This window comes from Phocoena sinus, chromosome 14 (genome assembly GCF_008692025.1).
Source record: "Phocoena sinus isolate mPhoSin1 chromosome 14, mPhoSin1.pri, whole genome shotgun sequence".
Taxonomy (NCBI): domain Eukaryota; kingdom Metazoa; phylum Chordata; class Mammalia; order Artiodactyla; family Phocoenidae; genus Phocoena; species Phocoena sinus.
Window position 1 is genome coordinate 67,416,354 of NC_045776.1, and position 20,454 is coordinate 67,436,807.

General features: G+C 50.4%; 1 protein-coding gene across 14 annotated transcripts in view; it reads right to left on the bottom strand.

The window, feature by feature from the left end:
• Positions 1-687: 687 nt before the first annotated feature.
• Positions 688-20,454, bottom strand: part of EMID1 (EMI domain containing 1) — a 51,088-nt gene continuing 31,321 nt past the window's right edge. For 5 of the 14 annotated variants that reach the window (XM_032603719.1, XM_032603720.1, XM_032603721.1 and 2 more), the window contains 7 exons: positions 19,750-19,839; positions 19,565-19,617; positions 19,001-19,063; positions 18,854-18,898; positions 11,124-11,168; positions 4,767-4,857; positions 688-1,525 (listed from right to left, as the gene is read on the bottom strand). In XM_032603719.1, coding sequence (XP_032459610.1) covers positions 1,401-1,525; positions 4,767-4,857; positions 11,124-11,168; positions 18,854-18,898; positions 19,001-19,063; positions 19,565-19,617; positions 19,750-19,839 — 512 coding nt within the window. In that variant the 3' untranslated portion in view covers positions 688-1,400. Of the gene's footprint in view, positions 1,526-4,766; positions 4,858-5,764; positions 5,850-9,910; positions 10,866-11,123; positions 11,169-18,853; positions 18,899-19,000; positions 19,064-19,564; positions 19,618-19,749; positions 19,840-20,454 lie in introns of those variants that run through there. The other 9 variants (XM_032603718.1, XM_032603716.1, XR_004345542.1 and 6 more) reach the window with 8 other exon arrangements.

A 20,454-nucleotide genomic window follows, 5' to 3' on the forward strand; every position in this document is an offset into this window, starting at 1 on the left:
GGCTCTGAGGCCGGTGGCTGGGCCCTGCGGTGGGGGGTGGCCGGGGGCAGGAAGCAATGTGGCCGTGCTGTTGGGGAGAAGCTTCCTCAGCTTTGTAGAAGCAGCTCCTCCCTCCTGGCCCCTCTCAGTCTTTGCCCCCTTCCCAGGGAGGGGAGGTGTAGCCAAAGCCTAGAGGACAGAGGGTGGGGCATGGGTGTGAGTCACCGATGGGAACTCTGCAAGGCAGAGGGGCCAGGAAGCTGGACTTTGAGGGGCAGTACAGGGGGCTGTAGGCCCCGGATTGGCCTGTGCTCTGGTCACCCGTGAGGCTGTACCCCAGGCCAGGGCCAGAGTGGAGGGGCCACAGAGACTGACCCTGCCGTTGGTCACCAGCCAGGGGCCAGAAACAGACTGGGAAACCTGAGGACTACACCATCAGTCTCATTTTACAGGTGAGGAAACAGGCTCAGAGAAGGGAAGCTGCCCTGAGGTCTGGTAGCTCCTGCTGGACACCTGGCCAGGGGGTGGGGATGGCCTGAGCCTCTGTTCTGCTCACCTACCCCCATTCCCCAGCTGCCCAGGTGATGGCCAGGGGAGCCCTGGCCTCACAGTCGTGCTTTGCAGGTGGACAGTGAAGGCCACTGAGAAGAGAGGCTGCTGGCCCTGTCCGGCTGCCCCTCATCTAAGCACACACTGAGACCAGGCCGGTGGGCAGTGAGGCTGGGGGCCTTTATTGGCCGATACACATCTACCTCCTGGTGTCTGTCACAAGCCGTTGTAGGAGCAGGTGGCCCCTCCCTCTCCATGCCCCCTCCGCCTGGGACATGAGAAGGACTGAGGGTTCAGGGGTCAGAACTGAGACAAGGAGCCCTGAATGTCCAGTCAGATCAGGTAGCTTGACCTCAGGGCCAGGAACCCAGCACCAGAAAACAAGGAGACGAGGGGTACAGGTGGGCCCCCCAGGTTTGGCTGGGGAGTGGGGAGGTGAGACTGCCCGCCCTCATCATCCCTGGGTGTGCTGAGGGCCGGGCAGAGCCCCAGCTTCCAACTCCCTCAGTTGCTTGGGGCCTGGATGGCCGGGCGGTTGATGAGAAGACAGAAGCTCCAAACCTGCCGCCCCTCCCCACAGGCCTGCATCACCCCATTTCACAGAGGGAAACTGAGGCCCACGGCCCTGAGCAAAGCCTCACCTCTTGCCTGGACCACACCTCCCTCTCAGGCTCCAGTCCCGGCTCAGCCTCATAGGAGGCAGATGCGCACGGGCTGCCAGGACCAAGACATGCCCACCCCAAAGGCCTAGGTGGCAGAAGGGACCCTGAGGATATTAATAAATACGGATGGCGGACCTTGGAGGCAGCTGGCCAAGTCCAGGCTGGGAAGGGAAGCCTGGCCTGGCCCTCGCCAAGGGGCCACCACCACACTCAGTCTCTCTCATTTTGGCTCTTGGGGGCCACGATCCGGTAGCTGGTGGCGTGTCCTCCCCTCTTGCCCCTCAGGAGGCTGGGGGTGCCCGTGCCGGCAGGGTCTGCCCCTGACCCCTCTGGTTCTGCGGGAGGGAAGGAAAGAGGCCGGGTTAGTGACGTCTGTGTGAGGTGCCCACCTTCCCTTGGCCCTCTGAGGGGGTGGAGGGTGGGGCTTTCTGCCCAAGTCTGAGAGGCAGAGGTGTGGGAAAGAAGGGGGTCTGCAAAGCTGGTTAGTGCCCCTCCCCCCAGGAGTTATTAGCCCCTAACCCAACTAGAACACTCAGGGCCTCTATTTGATTTTCTCTGTCAAGTGGGGATCAATGAACCCACCATGTTTCTGAAATGCTTAGCATGTAGTAGATGCTCCATAAACAGTATAGCTCTTTTTTTCGTTAACATATCTTGGAGCAGAGGTGTGCCCTGAATCATTCCCATTTCAGAGCTGCATAAACTAAGGCCAGGCATCAGCCTCACTCTTCCTCTCTTTTCAGGTTAGGCCACCTGTAGTGGGGAAGGGTTTAGGAAGGCCAGGCTCTGCCACTGACCTACTGTGTGGCTTTGGACCTCTGTCAGGGCCTCAGTTGTCTCATCTCTAAAACCAGGGGGACAGTTCCAGATACAGAGGCCCTGGCCAACTCCAGTAATTACTGAAGTTAGTTTCGATTTAGCTATGGTGAGATATGCCCCAACCTGCAAATAAGCTGGCGCCCAAGAGTAAAACCGGATAATTGGCATTCTTCCCACCTGGAAAACTACTCAACCTTTAAAACGCAGATCAGGACCTACCTCTTCCAGGAAGCCTTATGTAACTATCACCTCAGTCCCTCTCAAAGTTAAATGAGGGGTTAGGCAGCTCGGAAGGACGGGTTGTTTTTCCAGGGGGAGGGCCCCAGGATGGAGGACTTGGCTGAGCCTTCGAAACACTGTTCACAGGAGAGACACTTTGACTCTGGTGAGCACCAGCTTCCCACTGAAGGCAATGCCAGGGAGGGAGCTATACCCTCATACTCATAACTGTCTAGCACTCTGACCCTGTGTCTCATGCACCTCTGGGCTGAGATTTGGCGCCCTTGGGGCAGACAGGTATTTGCAATCACAGTCAAGGAACATTTCATGCCCTAAAACAGGGAGCATAGGAGGAGGGTAGCACAAAGCTCAGGTTCCAACATCAGCTCAGGCCAAGTCCTGGCCCTACCATGTCCCGGTTATGTGGCCTTGGGCAAGTCCCAGAACCTTTAAGCCTCATCTGGAATGTGGGGATGACACTCCTGTTGTCACACCCTTGCAGAGTGTTCAATGTGACCAAGAGTGGAAAGTGGTTTTCACAGTAAATGTTGGATTATTATGGTCACTAGGTTGGTGTGTTTTCGACCCAGGGCTCCTGCAGGTCTGGTCACTGAATCAGTCATGAGATGCTGTTCTGACATGATCAAATTCAGGGCTTTGGTTTCCCCCGGGCCCCACTCAGTGCCTAGCAAAGCAGAGGGGTCAGGGAACCTTTGCCGATGGAGCCCAAAGAGCTGGCGCTTTAGAGGCCTGACCTAGGGTGGACCCCTGGCCTCACCACTACTATCCCTATGTTCCGGGGGAGTCACACGAGCCCTCTGAACCTGTGTTTCTTCATCTGTGAAGTGAGCACAGTGTTGCCCACCTAGAAAGCTTGTTGCAAGGACTAGAGATGATGGATGTAAATTTCCCGGCCCAGGTGGACTGGATATGTGACAGCTGTTACTATTATCATCATTATTGATTATAATCTAAACATGAGCCCCATCTGGGTCTTTTGTTAGCACCTGCTGTGTATGATGGGCCAATGGGGAAGGCTCCATCTCCTCTACTCCCCCCCCTCCTGGCCACACTGCCAGGTGCCTGGCACTTCCTCCCTGGGCTGCTGGAGACAGAGCCAGCTGAGGGGGGCGGAGCACAGATCCAAGGCCACAATGTGTCCCTTCTGGCTCCCCTCCCAATCCTCCTGAGAGGGGAGTCAGGGGACACCTGACAAGGAGCTGAGCGCCTGGGATTTGGTCCTTGGTCCTTCCTCTGGGAGAGGGGAGGAGGTCTGGGAGATGGTCTGAGTTTTCACAAGTTGGGGAAGCCCTGTGGCATGGCGAGAGCAGCTTTGGAAGCAGAACCCACACACCTTCCCACTTCTAGGCCTTTGTCTCCACGGGGGCTGCCCTCCCACCACTTCCTCCTGGCACACTCGTAGGGACCTTCCATGACTAACGCAAGGGTCCCATCTTCCAGGAAGGCTTCTCCTCACACACATCCTTTGGTGCTCCTGTACCCCATGGCCCTCATCTCTATAGATGCTGAGGATTGCCCACCACCCAATGGGCAGCTCCCCAAGGCGGGTACCCTGAGATCTGCCTCAGACCCAGCCTGCAGTAGGTGTGCCCTACAGTTTTGCCAAATGAAGGAGGCGTGGCTCTAACCTTGGCTCTCCTTCCTGCTGGGGGCCTCAATTTCCCCATCTGTAAAATAGACGGGAGGTTGGACATTATGTCTGAGGCTGTGTGCACTGATGTGCTAGGACTGGGCTGAGAGATGGGGCAGCTGGGAGAAGGGCTGGGGCCTCTTCACGGGTAGGTGAGGAACGGGGTGGCCGATCCCTGACTCTCTCCAGGGCCAGCCACAGGCTCCAGTTTAACATGGAGAGACCTCCTTAGGCCCACTGTGACAGCCAGGTGGTGTCTAACCTCCTTCCATGCCTCCCTGACCTACCTTCAAGGACCTTCTCAAATGGGGCCCTACCAGATCTTCTGGCCTCTGTTCTCACCCTCAGCAACCTCATGGAACTGTCCCTCTAGGTTCTCTCTGGTCTCCTGGCTTTTGTCCATGCTGTTCCTCTGCCTGTTCACTTGCCCCCGATCCTTGCCTTTCAGGTCTCCACTTAGATGCCTCCTCCTCCAGGAAGCCCTCCTGAGATGCCCTCTACCACCCCCCAGCCTGCATCAGGAGCACTTGTGGGCTTTGGTGGCCACCTGTATTCACTCCACTGTGGTATTCCTCACCCTAGGTTTAACGCCCAGTTCCAGGGCTTCCCCCCAGCACCCTAAGCTCCATGAGAGCAGGACCCTGTCTGTCTTATCTGTTGGAGCCTGTGCCAGCGAGGTACCTGGCACAGAGCAGGTGCTCATTCACTCAAGAACTAGTTACCAGAACCTCCTCTGTGCCAGACACCGTCTGCTGGCCGGATGGAAGGGCTGAAGAGTGGCTGTCTGCTAGTCTGGATCCAGTATTGGGAGGCGCCTTCTGTGTCCCCAGGCCCTTCCCAGGCCCTTCCTGGCAGGGGCTGCCCCTGCCTGCCCACCCTGCCGTTACCTGGCCAGATGATGGCTTCCAGCAGGGTGACCCGTCTGGCCAGGAGCTCCAGCTGAGCCTGCTGCTGCAGGAAGCTCTGTAAGCTAGGAGCCTGATGGGAGATCGAGAAGAGCAGACGGTGCGTGTCCGGCCTCCAGGGGCTGGGCTGGGCACCGAGGGTGGGGGGCGGGGCCAGTTCCTTCTGGCTTCCGGGCAGGAGCCTGGGCGTGAGTCTCTGTTGGGACCTTGGCTGCTCCTTCTAAGTGGGGATGGGGCTCACTTGTCTCCTCAAGTGACCAGATGGGTGGAGAACTGGTGGGTGAATGCCTGGGGGAGGGTCTCTCAGGCCACTAAAGGGGGACCCTGGGGCCAGGATGGCCTGCCCAGTGAGAGCCTCTGGGGTCAGAACTGGTGGGTGGTACATTACCCAGAGTACCCTGGGACCTGAGCCTGGCTCTGTCACCCACAGTCCCCTGCACTTCTGGAGTCTAGCCCCATGACCTGTTGTCCTGTGGGCCTGCAGACTGGCTCTGTTCCCCACAATTTCTCTTGAGCTGAGGCCTGACTGGGGTCTGGATTCATTACCCATAATCCTCCTGGGGGCCTGGGCTCTGACGTTATTACCCACAACCCCCTGCACTGTTACAGTCTGGCTCTGTTACCCACAATCCCCTGCAGTTCTGGAGTTTGGCTCCATTGCCCATAATTCCTTTCAGACTCGAAATCTGTCACCTCTGGTTCCCCTGCAGGCCTGGAAACCACATTACCCACAATGTCTGGAGCCCCAGGTCTTACCACAGGGGTGGGGGCCTGTGTCTCTAGCGCCCCCCCCTTCACCCGTGGACAAGGGACCAGTCATTGAAAGATGGGTGGTCTTGACCTTTCAGGTCCCCACCTGGAGAAGGGCAGGTACCTTATCCAGCCTCTTGACTGGACCCAGGCAGCTCCACCCTGGAGGGCCTGGGGAAGCCTGGCAGGCGGGGGCTGGGCTGTCTGTCCGTCTGTCTGTCTCTACTCACCATAGAGCCCAATCATTGTTTCCAAGATTAAAACCCTCTCAGCTAAAATCTTCAAAGCCTCGCGTAGTTGGTGCAACCCCTCCCCCTGTGGAGGAAAGAGACAGATGCAGCCGTGAAGGGGGCAGGGGAGGGGGCCCTGCAAAGCTTGTTGGAGGCCCATGCCCCACCCTGGACATGCACCTGCAGCTCCACACCACCTGCCACAGCCCAGGGCCCACGGACAGCAGGGACAAGACCAGGAGAGGACGGGAGGGGGACAAGGCAGGCAGAAGCAACCTCCTCAGTAGGATCCCACCCAGCTGGCTGCTCTTCCCTCACACCCCTGCAAATCCTGCTGCACTGAGGGCGGGCGGAGGCCAGTCTGCAGGGGTGGCACTGCTGTCCCAGAGCCTGCCACAGAACCTGCCCAGACGTTGCCGCAGAGCCCCAGCCCCTCCTCCATCCCTGTTGCCTGAAACCAGTTGGTCTCACATCATCTGCATGATTCCTGCCACATCCCTGGGCCACTTGTACTCTTCTTTACTTAACAGTCTTTTAAACTGACTCAATTTTGCCTTAAATACTGTATTTGTCTCACCCTAATTAACTCCATTGGTGGGATCAGGCTACTTACCGATGTCCTTCCCACTCATGTCCAAATGAACATGTAAGAGTAAAATCAGAAAATGTTTGTGTGGCATCGCTGTTGGGAAGCCAGGCTTAAAATGCCGGCAAAGCTGAAGTTCAGGCCCAGGTGCCCCTGCCCCAGCCCTTTTGAGCCCATCCCTCCCTGGGCTCTGACTACTCCAGGTCCATATGCTGCACATCCCGGAGCCCAGCCCTCAGCCCCGCCCTCTCTTCTCAGCTGAGTCTCCAGCACCCAGGCCCGGGGATGTGGCAGCGGCCCTCAGACCCCTCCCCTAGGCCTCCCTGCTCTGGGGTCTCCTGTCTCAAGTGGTGCCGGTGCTGGCCAGGGACCGCCAGCTGGCCCTCGCCTTCACTTCTTCCCAGTGTCTGTCTGTCTGTCCTTTCCTCCCCCAGCACAGGGTCCACGGTCTTGCCAAAACTCCACACTCCCTCACTCCTTCCTCTTTCCGAGTCCAGACTAAAGCTATTTCTGGAATGTAGATATCTTAATTCTGACAGAGCACCAGGATAGCAATAGAACTATTCCCACCCTGACACATCTGGGAGTCTCTCAGAGTGCTTCACTTAGTACAGATTAAATGAAGGGATGAGGTATAATATGCATCCTGGTACAATTACTACCTTCAAGGAAGCTGTTCCCACAAAAACATCTAACAATCAAGAGTCCTCCCAACATGTCTGTTCTGAGCGAGCCCACTGTGGCCATGCTGAGACTGTCCCTTATGATCTGGCTGTCCTGTCCACATCACATGGATGGGGCCACTGACTGGCCATTGGGCCTGGGGGTCACCGGGTCACACTAAAGTAATCTCTCTTCAAGTATTACACCCATCTAAACATGGATGACCTTCAAAATTACATTAAGCCACTGCCAGCATCGACAATGGGACAAGCTAATGTCATAAGCCTCCTGAGGAGATGCAATAAGAGGGCACCACATCCCCAGTTAGTGCACCTGCCAAGGGTATTTAACCTGCATCTCATCACGAGGGAACAGTCAGACAAATCTAGACAGTGGGACAGTCACAAAATGACAAAATCAAGAGAAAGAAGAAAAGGGCAGGGGGCCTATTTTACATGAAAAGAACCTAGAGGGCTTCCCTGGTGGCGCAGTGATTGAGAGTCCACCTGCCAATGCAGGGGACACGGGTTCGTGCCCCGGTCCGGGGAGATCCCACATGCCGTGGAGAGGCTGGGCCCGTGAGCTATGGCTGCTGAGCCTGCGCGTCCGGAGCCTGTGCTCTGCAGCAGGAGAGGCCACAACAGTGAGAGGCCCGCATACCGCAAAAAAAAAAAAAAAAAAGAACCTAGAGACGTGACAACCAAATGCAACACATGAATCTTGATTGATCTTGTTTTTTTTTTTAAACTAGCTACAAAAGGCATTTTGGGGACAATGGATAAAATTTATATATAAGCTGTATATTAAGTGGCATCATTTCACTGAATTAATGTCAGCTTTCTCAGGTGTGACAGCGTTACTGTGGCTCTTTGGGAGAATGTCCATATTCTTTCAAGACACATGCTGATGTGTTAGGGAAGATGTGGATGAGGTCTGCAACTTACTTTCAAATGGATTAGAAAAAAAAGATCTATAGATATATAAAGAGCAAAAGAACAAAGGCAGCAAAATACTCATAATTGGTCAGTCTAGAAGAAGGGTACAAGGATAGTCATTGTAGCAAATTTTCTATATATTTGAAAGTTTTCAAAGTAAAAATATGGGGGAAAATGCCAAAAAAATATTCTGGGTGGGTGGCCTGCTGCTTGCACCAATGACGTCCCAGTGCTCTCCAATCCTGGCCTGAGTGTCCAGGGCCTGTTGGACACCCCCACTCGGCTGTCATGTAGACATTTCCTGTTCTCCATGGAGAAAACTCAGCAGGCCAGCTTCTCCTGGCTCTCTTCTCTCTTTTACTATTGTAAACATCTCCCTTAACTTCTCGCTCCCCCCTCCATAGCCAGACAAGCACCCAAGTGTCTCTCAGCTCCATTGACATCTGTCCCTCTTCACTGTCCCCCTTCCAGTTCCGGCCCCCACAGCCTCTTGCCAGGGTGACCAGGACAGCCTCCTGTCTAGTCTCTCTTTCTGCTCCCTTCTCCCATCCTTTCTCCACATGGCAATCAGAGGGATCTTTTGCAAACAAAAATCTGACCATGTCACTTCCCTACTTATAAATATTTCAATGACTCCCCACTGCCCATAGAACAAAGTTCTAATTCCTCAGCATGGCCTCTTAAGTCCTAAAAGCCTCTATGACCTCTGTCTCACTCCTTACCTGTCACACTCTGTCACTCAAAGTATTTGCAGCTCCTCAAACACCCTGGGCCCACTCTTGCCCCAGGGCCTTTGCATGTGATGTTTCTTCTCCTCTGCGTGAACACCCTTTGCCAGGCTTCGGCCTGGGTCTCCTTAACCAAGAAGATGCTAAATCTACCCCTCCACAATCATAGCTGAGCTCCCCCTGTCCTGTCACTGCTGGTTACTGGTCTGTTTCCCCCCACCCCACTGTGACCACCCTGAGGATGGGGACTGTGTCCAAATCACATCTATGTCCACAGTGCCCAGCCTGGGGCCTGACACCCACCAAGGAGGCGCTTGGGGAAAGTTAGCTGGCTCCCCCAGTCCTGGGAGCTGAAAAGCCTGGGCTTCAGTTCAACCTCTGCCAACAATTCACTCTGTGGAGTTGGGCCTCAGTTTTTCCTGTCTGAATAAGGGGTATGAGCTTTGGTCTAGATGGGCCAGCTGAGCCCTGTCACTCCCAGGCAGTGCCTGCAGTGCATCCTCATGACCACTGGGTGTCAATGCTGAGCTACAGCCAGGTCAGTGGCTCCAAAAGCTTCACTAAGTGGGGGTTGGTAGGTGGAGTGTGTATAGGAGCCCTCAGGCCTCTTCCCCACACAGACCTCATCCCCACCTGCCCCCAACAGAGCTGTTCCCCCAGCCCCCAAAGCCTCATGCAGCCCCCAGCCCAGCGGGTCGCCTCCCAGGCAGGCGGCAAGCAGGGGCAGAAGTGCAGGTGGGTGAGGGGAAAGCAGGTAGATGGGCAGGGGCCCTGCTACCTCTTGTGGGGGCCCCTCCCACAGGTGGTCCTGAGTTTCAAGTCTGTTCTGGGAGAGTTCAGGCATCTGTTCTCCTGTTGGGACCTCCATATAGGGATGGGGCTGCCCAGCCTAATTCAGCCTTCATCCCACCTCTCCCACCTCCTCTGGGCGGGGTGAAAAATGTGTTTCCAAACGAAAGGTCTCTGGGAGAGACCAGTGAAGGGGCCTAGAGGCGGCAGAGGGCTGGGATCACATGGGTCTAGCTGACCCCCAGCCCAGCTCATGCCTAAGCAGGCAGTATGCTTAAGAGGCTCTGGAGCCACTAGTGGGTAGAGGGTGGGTAAGGGAGTGGGGTGGCAGTAAGGGGCTGGGAGAGGCTTGCCCGAGAGGTAGCAGGACCCCAGAAGTCATGGAAAGACATGGGGGAGGGCTCGTGCAGGGTGGGGGGCTCCCACGGCTGTATCCATCACTGACCCCACAATCAGGAGCAGAGAGGGCAGGGCAGGCGCTGAGTACTTCCCATGTCTTCATTAACTAATGCCTGCCAGGAAGTAGGGCGTCCCAGCCAGACTGCACCAGGGAGAGGGGTGGACGAGGGAGGGAGGCACAATACCAGCCTCCAAAAGAACTCCCCAGTTGCCTCTCCTGTCTGCCCCCATCCCATCCAGTTTTCCAAATGTGTCCTATATCAGTGATGATTTCCAGGTCCCTGCACCGTGGGGCTTTTAGTCCTCCCACCATGTCTCCTGGGTGGGTGATTTCTAGGCCCTGAAATTCATTCACTGCAAGTCTCTCTCGTGATGTGAAGGTTCTAGGATCCCACATGTGGTTTCTAGGTCCCCTTTCCCATTTATTCTGTGTCTGCTGTGTATGTGACAGTTTCTAGACCTCCCTTCCCAGTCTTCATGGGCTTCTTTTGTGTACAGTGGTTTCCAGATCCCCCATCTCATTTTCCATGGTTTTCTGGTGCGTATGGCAGTTTCTAGGCCTCTCCTCCCACTCCTCATGGGTCTCCTGTGTATGTGATGGTGTCTGGGACCTCATGTTAATTATAGGTCTTTTGGGTACAATGGATCTAGGTCCCCTGACCTCATTTACCATGTACAACGTGTCCATGGTGGTTTCCAGGTCTCCCTTCCTGTGATTCACGGATTCCTATGTGTATGGTGGTGTCTAGCGCCCTGTCCCTTTTACCAAAGCGCTCCTGTGTACCTCAGCGTTTCTACACCTCCCTTCCTCTGCTCCATGGCTCTCCTAAGGCCTCCTGTCCCGTTCTTCTGTGTGGATATTGTTTTCATGCTTCCCTTTCTTTTGCAGACAGGGAAGCAGAAGCCAAAGCCCTTGCTGGGAGGGGGCTATGGAGGCAGGGGATGCAGTCTGGACTGGGTCAGCCCAAACTGCCCAGGAGAACTGGCAGGGTCACCCTGGCCTGGAAAGGCCGCAGAAGGAAGGCAGAGATAGGGACAAAGACAGAGACAAAGAATGTAGGGTCTGCTGATAAGGCTGGCCCTGCCCACTGGGGAGGGACAGGGTAGGGGAGGACGCTGGGGCTGAGAACTGGCAAGGCTCCCCACTTGGAGACCAGGTTGCAAAGGGGATCTGGATGGGGTGCCCCCACCCCCAAATAATCTCCTGAGTGTCCAGGGCGGGGAGGCAGCGGGAGGGCAGTGCTGGGCTAGTGGCTTACCCAGTGGCTCTTCTCACCAGGGTCTCCTTTGGGGCCAGGTTCTCCCTGCAAGGAGAGAGAGGTAGGAACAGTGAGAGAGGCGAGGATAGAGAGAGGAAGAGAGGCTGAGCAAGGGTGAGACAGAGAGTAGCTCGTTTGGGCGAGATAAAAATGCAAAAAAACAACTGTTTGAAGGCAATGGAAAGTGATAAAGAGCAGCCAGTAACTGAAGGATATCTGACCTTAGAAAGAAGGGAATTGCACTGGGTAGCATCAGTATATTTACGGCTTTTCCTCTGAGGGCTCATCCCAACCCCCTCTGCCTGGCAAACAGCTCAAGCAGCAAGCTTTAGTCTTATTGGCCTGAGGAATCAGAGGTCGGGGTCAAGACTGACAAAGAAGGAGGAAACTGAGGGGAAATGCTGGAAAGCAGGGAGCCACAGTAGGGGAGCAAAATCTGTATAAATACTCCACTCTAATCCTTGGATGGTCCGTGAAATGCCCATGCTAAAGTCACAGAGCTGAGTTGGAGCCACACCATAGAGCAAAACTCAACACTCTTCAGAGGAAGACTGTCTTCACTATATTGTCTATATTGTCCAAGATGCAATACAAAATTATTAGACATGTGAAGAAATGGAAAAATGTGACCCATATGCAAGAGAAAAATCAGTTAGTAGAAACAGATCCATAGCCAACCCAGGTACTGGGATTACCAGACATGGAGATTAAAATATCTGTGACAACTATGTTAAAGGATATAGTGGAGGGACTTCCCTGGTGGTCCAGTGGTAAAGAAGCCACCTTCCAATGCAGGGGATGTGGGGCAACTAAGCCTGCACGCCACAACTACTGAGCTCGCGCGCCTCAACTAGAGAGCCTGCATGCCACAAACTACAGAACCCATGCACCCCAGAGGCAGCATGCCACAACTAGAGAAGAGAAAACCCGCATGCCACAACTAGAGAAGAGAAAACCCGCATGCCACAAATAGAGAAGAGAAAACCTGCACACCAGAACTAGAGAGAATCGCGCGCACTGCAGTGAAAAGCCCACGTGCCACAACAAAAGATCCCACGTGCCTCAGTGAAGATCCCGCCCGCCACAACTAAGACCCAACGGAGCCAAAAATAAAAAATTGAATCTAGTGGAATTGACACAATGGGTGATGAGATGGGGAATTTCAGGAGGGATGTGAAAATTATGAAAAGAGAATCAAATGGAAATCCTGGAAATAAAAAAGATAATACTTGAAATAAAAAATTAATTAGCTAGGATTAATTGAAGATGTGCCATAACAGAAGAAAGAATCAACTAACTTGACAGGTCAATGCAATAATTCTAAGTGAAGCCCAGAGAGAAGAAAGATTTTTTAAAAAATTAACAGAGCCTCAGACTTCCCTGGTGGCGCAGTGGTTAAGAATCCGCCTGCCAATGCAGGGGACATGGGTTCGAGCCCTGGTCTGGGAAGATCCCACATGCCACGGAGCAACTAAGCCTGTGCACCACAACTACTGAGCCCGCACTCTAGAGCCTACGAGCCACAACTACTGAGCCTGTGTGCCACAACTACTGAAGCCCACGCACCTAGAGCCCGTCCTCCGCAACAAGAGAAGCCACGGCAATGAGAAGCCTGCGCACTGCAACAAATAGTAGCTCCCGCTCGCTGCATCTAGAGGAAAGCCTGCATGGAGCAACAAAGACCCAAATGCAACCAAAAATAAAATAAAATAAATTAATTTTTTAACAAAAGTGGGAGTAGCTATATTAATTTCAGACAGAGCACACTTCAGAGCAAGGAAAGTTATCACGGATATAGAGGGGTCAGCATTCCATGAAGGCATAACAATCCTTAATGTGTATGCACTTTACAACAGAGCATCAAAATATGTGAGGCCAAATCCGATAGAACTGCAAAGAGAAATATATGAATCCGCCAATGCCATTAATCAACCAGATAAAATTGACATCTATAGACCACTTCATCCAACAACAGCAGATTACACATTCTTCTAAAGCTCACATGGAACATTCACCAAGATAGACCACATTCTGGCCCATAAAATATAACTCAACAAATTAAAAAGAATAAAAATCATACAATGGGGCTTCCCTGGTGGCGCAGTGGTTGAGAGTCCACCTGCCGATGCAGGGGACATGGGTTCGTGCCCCGGTCTGGGAGGATCCCACATGCCACGGAGCGGCTGGGCCTGTGGGCCATGGCCGCTGGGCCTGCGCGTCCGGAGCCTGTGCTCCGCAACGGGGGAGGCCGCAGCAGTGAGAGGCCCGCGTACCGCAAAAAAAAAAAAAAAAATCATACAATGTATGCTCTTAGACCACAATGGAATTAAATTAGAAATCCCTAACAAAAAGATAACTGGAGGGAATTCCCTGGCGGTCCAGTGGTTAGGACTCCAAGCTTCCATTGCAGGGGGCATGGGTTCGATCCCGGGTCAGGGAATTTAAGATCCCACAAGCCGCGAGGCACAGCCCCCCTCACAAAAAAAGATAACTGGAAACTCCCCCAATACTTGGAGATTAAACAAAAGACTTCTAAATAACAGGTGGACCAAAGAACAAATCTCAAGAGAAATTTTAAAATACTTTGAACTACATGAAAATAAAAATGCAACTTAGCAAAATTTGTAGGAGATAGTGAAAGCGGTGCTTAGAGGGAACTTAGTATAAATCTACACTATCAAGACAGTGTGGTATTGGCTAAAGAACAGTCAAACAGATTAATGGAACAGAATAGAGAGCCCAGAAATAGACCCACATAAATATAGTTGACTGATCTTTGACAAAGGAGCAAAGGCAATACAATGGAGCAAAGGTAGTCTTTTCCACAAATGATGCTGAAACAACTGGACATCTAAATGCAAAAACATGAATCTAGACACAGACTTCATACTCTTCACAAAAATTAACTCAAAATATATCACAGACCTAAATGTAAAATGCAAAACTATAAAATTTGTAGAAGATAACATAGGAGAAAACCTTGATGATCTTGGGTTTAATGATGACTTTTTAGATACGCCAGAAGCACAATCCATGAAAGAAATCATTGATAAGCTGGACTTCATTAAAATTACAAACTTCTGCTCTGCAAAAGTGAATGTCAAGAGAATTAGAAGACAAGTTATAGACTCGGAGAAAATATTTGCAAAAGATACATCTGATAAAGGTGTACAAAGGTGTATCTCTGTATATGCAAAATATACAAAGAACTCTTAAACTTCAACAAGAAGAAAACAAACAACCCAATTTAAAAAGCTTTTGCACAGGAAAGGAAACCATCAACAAAATGAAAAGGCGACCTATGAAATCGTAAAAGATATTTGCAAGCCACATGTCCAATAAGGAGTTAATATCCAAAATATATAAGGAACTCATACAACTCAATAGCAAAACCCCCAAATAAGCCAATTAAAAAATGGGCTAAGGACCTGAATAGACATTTTTGCAAAGAAGATATACAAATGGCCAATAGGTATGTGAAAAGATGCTCAACATCACTAGTCATCAGGAATATGCAAATCAAAACCACAACTTGAGCTATCACTTCATACCTGTTAGGATGTCTGTTATCAAAAAGATGAGAGATAACAAATGGTGGTGAGAATGTGGAAAAAGGGGAACACTTGTATACTGCTGGTGGAAATGTAAACTGGTACAGCCATTATGGAAAACAGTATGGAGATTCCTCAAGAAATTAAACATAGAACTACTGTATGATCCAGCAATCCCACTTCTGGTTATCTATCCAAAGGAAAGGAAATCACTGTCTTGAAGAGGTATGTTCATTGCAGCATTATTCATGATAGCCAAGATATGGAAAGAACCTGTGTCCATTGATTGATGAACACATAAATACTATGTGGGTTATACACACACACACAGGAATATTATTCAGCCTTAAAAAAGAAGGAAATCCTGCCATTTGTGACCACATGGATGAATCTGGAGGGCATTATGCTAAGTGAAATAAGCCAGACAGAGAAAGACAACTACCGTGTGGTATCACTTATACGTGGAATGCGGAAAAAAAAAAAAAAAAGAAAAGAAAAGTTGAACTCAGAGAAACAGTAGAACGGTGGTTGCCAGGGACTGGGTTGTGGGGAGGGAAGGAATGGAGAAAGGTTGGTAAAAGGGTACAAACTTTCAGTTATAAGATGACTAAGTTCTTTTTTTTTCTTTTGGCTGCATCGTGCAGCTTGAGGGATCTTAGTTCCCCGACCAGGGACTGAACCCATGGCAGTGAAAGTGCCAAGTCCTAACCACTAGACTGCCAGTGAACTCCCAGATGACTAAGTTCTAATCTAAGGATCTAAGATATAGTATGGTGACCATAGTTTCTTACAAAAACTTACAAAAAAGTTTATAAAACTAACCATACTCTTACCATATGATCCAGCAATTGCACTCATTGGCATTTAACCAAATTAATTGAAAAGTTATGTCCACACAAAGACCTACACTTGGAGGTTTATAGCAGCTTTATTCACTATTGCCAAAACTTGGAAGCAACCAAGATGTCCTTCAGTAGGTGAATGGATAAATGAACTGTGGTACATACAATGGAATATTATTCAAAAAAAAAAAGGGCTATCAAGCCATGAAGAGACATGCTAGAACCTTAAATGTGTATTACTAAGTGAAAAAAGCCAATCTGAAAAGGCTACATACTGTATTATTCCAGCTATATGACATTCTGGAAAAAGCAAAAATGTGGAGACAGTTAAAAGATCAGGGGTTAGAAGAGAGAGAGGGATGAATAAGCAGAGCACAGAGGATTTTTAGGGCAGTGAAATATTCTACATGATACTACAATGGCGTATACATGTCATTATACATCTATTAATACCCATAGAACGTACAACACCAAGAATGAATCCTAATGTAAACTATGGACTTTGGGGGATAATGACATGACAATGTGGATTCATCAATTGTATCAAATGCACCACTGTGATGTGAGATGTCGATGGTGGGGTAGGCTATCCACGTGTGGGAACAGGGAGCATGTGAGAATTCTCTGTACTTTCTACTCAATTTTGCTGTGAACTCAAAAAATGCTGTAAAAAAGAATTTTATTCATTAAACAAAACAATCAACGAAAAACACAACCCAGCAACCTTACAGATCCGGGAATCTCAGCCAACCCAAAGCAGGATAAACACAAAGAAAATCACAGCCATCCACATCATGATCAATCTGATGAAAACCAAGGGTAAAGAGAAAGTCTTAAATGCCAAAGGAAAAAAAGACATATTATGTACAGGGGAAAAACAATAAGAATGACAGTCAGTTTCTCATGAGAAATTGTAATTGTCTACGTAAGCCAGAGGACCACAGAACAACATCTTTAAAGTAATAAAGGGGGATAAAACTGCCAACCTATCATTTTATATACAGTGAAAATATCTTTCAAAAATTAAGGTTAAATACAGTTTTAGATAACAAAAGCAGTGAGGATTTGTTGCCAGCAGACCCACACTACAAAAAAGGCTAAAGGATGTTCTTTAGGCTCAAGAGAGATGATACTATATGAAAATCTGGATCTACAGGAAGGTATAAAGAGTATAGAAATGATAAATACATCATGAGATGTAAAAGACTATTTTTCTTTGTTTTTTAAACTTCTTTAAAAGTCAACTGTTTAAAGCAATAACAACAATGTATTGAGGACTTATAACAAATACAGAAGTAAAATATATGATGGCAATAGCACAAGGACAGAAGGGAGTGGATTATACAGTTGTAACGTTCTTATGTATACATGAAGAGGTATAATACTAATTCAAGTAAAAGGATGCATATTATTATCCTTAGAGCAACCATGAAAAAAGTAACACAAAGAGGTATAGTGAAAAAGTCATTAGTAGAGACAACACAGAACAATTCTCAATCCAAAAGAAGGCAGGGGATCTAAAAAAAAAGGTACAAATGAACTTATTTACAAAGCAGAAATAGAGTCACAGATGTAGAAAACAAACTTATGGTTAACAGGGAGGAAAGGGGGGAGGAGGGATAAATTGGGAGATTGGGATTGACATATACACACTACAGTATATAAAATAGATAACTAATAAGGACCTACTGTATAGCACAGGGAACTCTACTCAATACTCTGTAATGACCTATATGGGAAAAGAATCTTAAAAAGAGCAGGTATTTGTCTATGTATAACTGATTCACTTTGCTGCACACCTGAAACACAACATTGTAAATCAACTATACTCCAATAAAATTTTTTTAAAAATCTAAAATAAAAAAAAAGAAGGCAGGAAAAGAAGGGGAGAACAAGAAATAAAGGAGAGATTGGGGTAAACAGAACACAAATAGCCAGATAGTTGACTTAAACAGAACCATATCAATAATAATATACAGCACTAAATGTAAATGGAGGGACTTCCCTGGTGGCACAGTGGTTAAGACTCCATGCTCCCTTGGGCTTCCCTGGTGGCGCAGTGGTTGAGAGTCCGCCTGCTGATGCAGGGGACACGGGTTCGTGCCCTGGTCCGGGAAGATCCCACATGCCGCGGAGCGGCTGGGCCCGTGAGCCATGGCCGCTGAGCCTGTGCGTCCGGAGCCTGTGCTCCGCAACAGGAGAGGCCACAGCAGTGAGAGGCCCGCGTACCGCAAAAAACAAAAAAAAAGACTCCATGCTCCCAATGCAGGGGGCCCAGGTTCGATCCTTGCTCAGGGAACTAGATCCCACATGCATGCTGCAACTAAGAGTTCACATGCTACAACTAAGGAGACCACGAACTGCAACTAAGGAGCCTGCAAGCTGCAACTAAGGAGCCTGCCTGCTGCAACTAAGACCCAGTGCAACCAAATAAATAAATGTAAATGGGGAATTCCCTGGTGGTCCAGTGGTTAGGACTCCATGCTTTCACTGCCAAGGGCGCAGGTTCAATCCCTTGTTGGGGAGTTAAGATCCTGCAAGCTGGGCAGTGTGGCCAAAACAAACAAAAAAAAGTAAATGAACTCAATAGTTAGGCTGTTTAAAACAAAAAAAGCAAGACTCAAGTATGTCTTTTTTCTTTTTTTGGCTGCACCACGCAGAATGCAGGATCCCAGTTCCCTGACCAGGGCTCGAACCCATGTCTCCTGCATTGGCAGGTGGATTCTTAACCACTGCACCACCAGGGAAGCCCAAGACGCACTTTTAATAGAAAGACAAACAAGTTGAAAGTAAAAGGATTGGAAAAGATATATCATGCAAACACCAAGCATAAGAAAGCTGGTGTGGCTATTTTAATATCAAACAAAATAGAATTCAAGACAAGAAGTATTACCAGAGAGAAAGATATTCATTTCATACAGATAAAAGGACCAAGAAGTCATTAAAATCTTTAATGTGTATGCACCTAATAACAAAGCTTCAAAATACATGGAGCAAAAACTGACCAAACTAGAGCGAGAAATAGACAAATCTACAGTCATAGCTGGAGAGATGGAGAAAGAGAGAAATACAAAGAGTCAGAGAGATGGAGACACAGAGGGAAGATAGAGAAAGACAAACAGGTACAGAGACACAGAGCGAGAGCGAGGGAGATGGAGGCAGCCTGATCCTAAGAGGCTGATGGAACCCTGAGACAGGGGGTGAGAAAGGAGACGGAGCTTGCTCTGGACCAGACAGGGAGGGACAGGGGCTCTGGCCATAGGAGATGGAGCCATAGCAGGGGTCTGGGCCTGTGGGATCCTGGAGGGGGTGCTGCAGGGTGGGCAGCATCACTTACCTGCTGCCCCATGGAGCCCTGGGGGCCAGGCTCCCCACGCAGTCCCTGTAGGAGGGAGGAGAAGAATGGAGTGCGCTATCAGAGGGTCTGACCCAGGGTGCCCAGGACTCCCCAGAATCCTCCACCCAGGGCCACCTCAATACTCACTCTCTCGCCCTTCTCTCCTGGGTGGCCGGAGATTCCTTTGGGTCCAGTGGGGCCTGGGGGTCCCTGAGCAACAAGACAGGGCCTCAGCCTTGTGCTGGGGCAGGGTAGAGGGGGCAGGGACTTAGGGGGCAGAGGGGTAGGGAAGGGCACCCCAGCTTGCCCTGGGCTTCTGGGCCCTTCTCCACACACCCAATGCCTAGCACACAACAGGAAGTGCATACAGCTCAGTGTTCAGAGCGATGGCCCTGGAGTCAGACAGTCCCTGCATTGATCTGGAAGCTGCCATGTGCTGGCCACAGCCCTAGGGCAAGAATCTCCACCTTTCTTGGCCTTAGGTGATAACAATACTTGCTTCTTGTTACATGGACTGAATAAGAAGATTTATGGAAAGTATCTTGCACATTAAGTACTTCATAAATGCTTGAATGAATGAATGAAAGGATGGATGGATGGGTGGTTGAGTGGGTGGGTGGGTGGATAGGTGAGTGGATGGATGGGCTGGGTGCGGGGGTGGGTGGGTGGATGGACGGACAGAAGAGTGGGAGTACTTGGAGAAATACTCACTATATGTCCAGGATTCCCAGGGATGCCCATGGGACCAGGAGGTCCAGGAGGACCTGGAATAAGACATGACGCCCTCAACAGTACAATGCCAGAAAGTCCATCATCAGCTCCCTCCTGATAGCCAGCCCTAGTCTCTCTGCCATCCCTCAACCCTGCCCCTTACCCTAGACCTGGACTCAACTTACCCATGGGTCCTGGGGGGCCTGGGGGTCCAGTCGGTCCCTGGGGCCAGTAGCTGCTGGTCTCAGTGAAGGTGTTGGACAGAAATGGGTCCCCTGGGGGAGGAAAGATGAGTGAGCAGGGCTGGGCTGGGCGGGGCAGAGTGGGGCAGTCAGTTTTTTTGTTTTGTTTGTTTGTTTGTTTCCAGTACGAGGGTCTCTCACTGCTGTGGCCTCTCCCGTGGTGGAGCACAGGCTCCGGACGCACAGGCTCAGCGGCCATGTCTCATGGGCCTAGCCGCTCCGCGGCATGTGGGATCTTCCCGGACCGGGGCACGAACCTGTGTCCCCTGCATCGGCAGGCGGACTCTCAACCACTCTACCACCAGGGAAGCCCGGGCAGTCAGTTTTAACCTGTCACTTCTGCCAAGCCAGCTTTGACTGCCCTGTGGGACAGCCTGCAGCATGGCTGGGGCCACGAGGCACCCACTTCAAGGGTGGGGAGTCAGGAGACTGTTGGCCATGCAGGACCAGGAAGCAGGGAGACACTGCCAGAGTCTAGCCAGTGACATCCAGCAAGTGTCTACCCTGCTGAGCCTGTACTGTCATGTGCCTAATGGGAATAATAATAAAAGTTACCATTTTTGACACTTACTTTGTGCCAAGCTTCTGTGCATGGGTGTCATACAGATAAGGAAACTGAGGCTCTGAGATGGAGAATGTTTTGTTGTT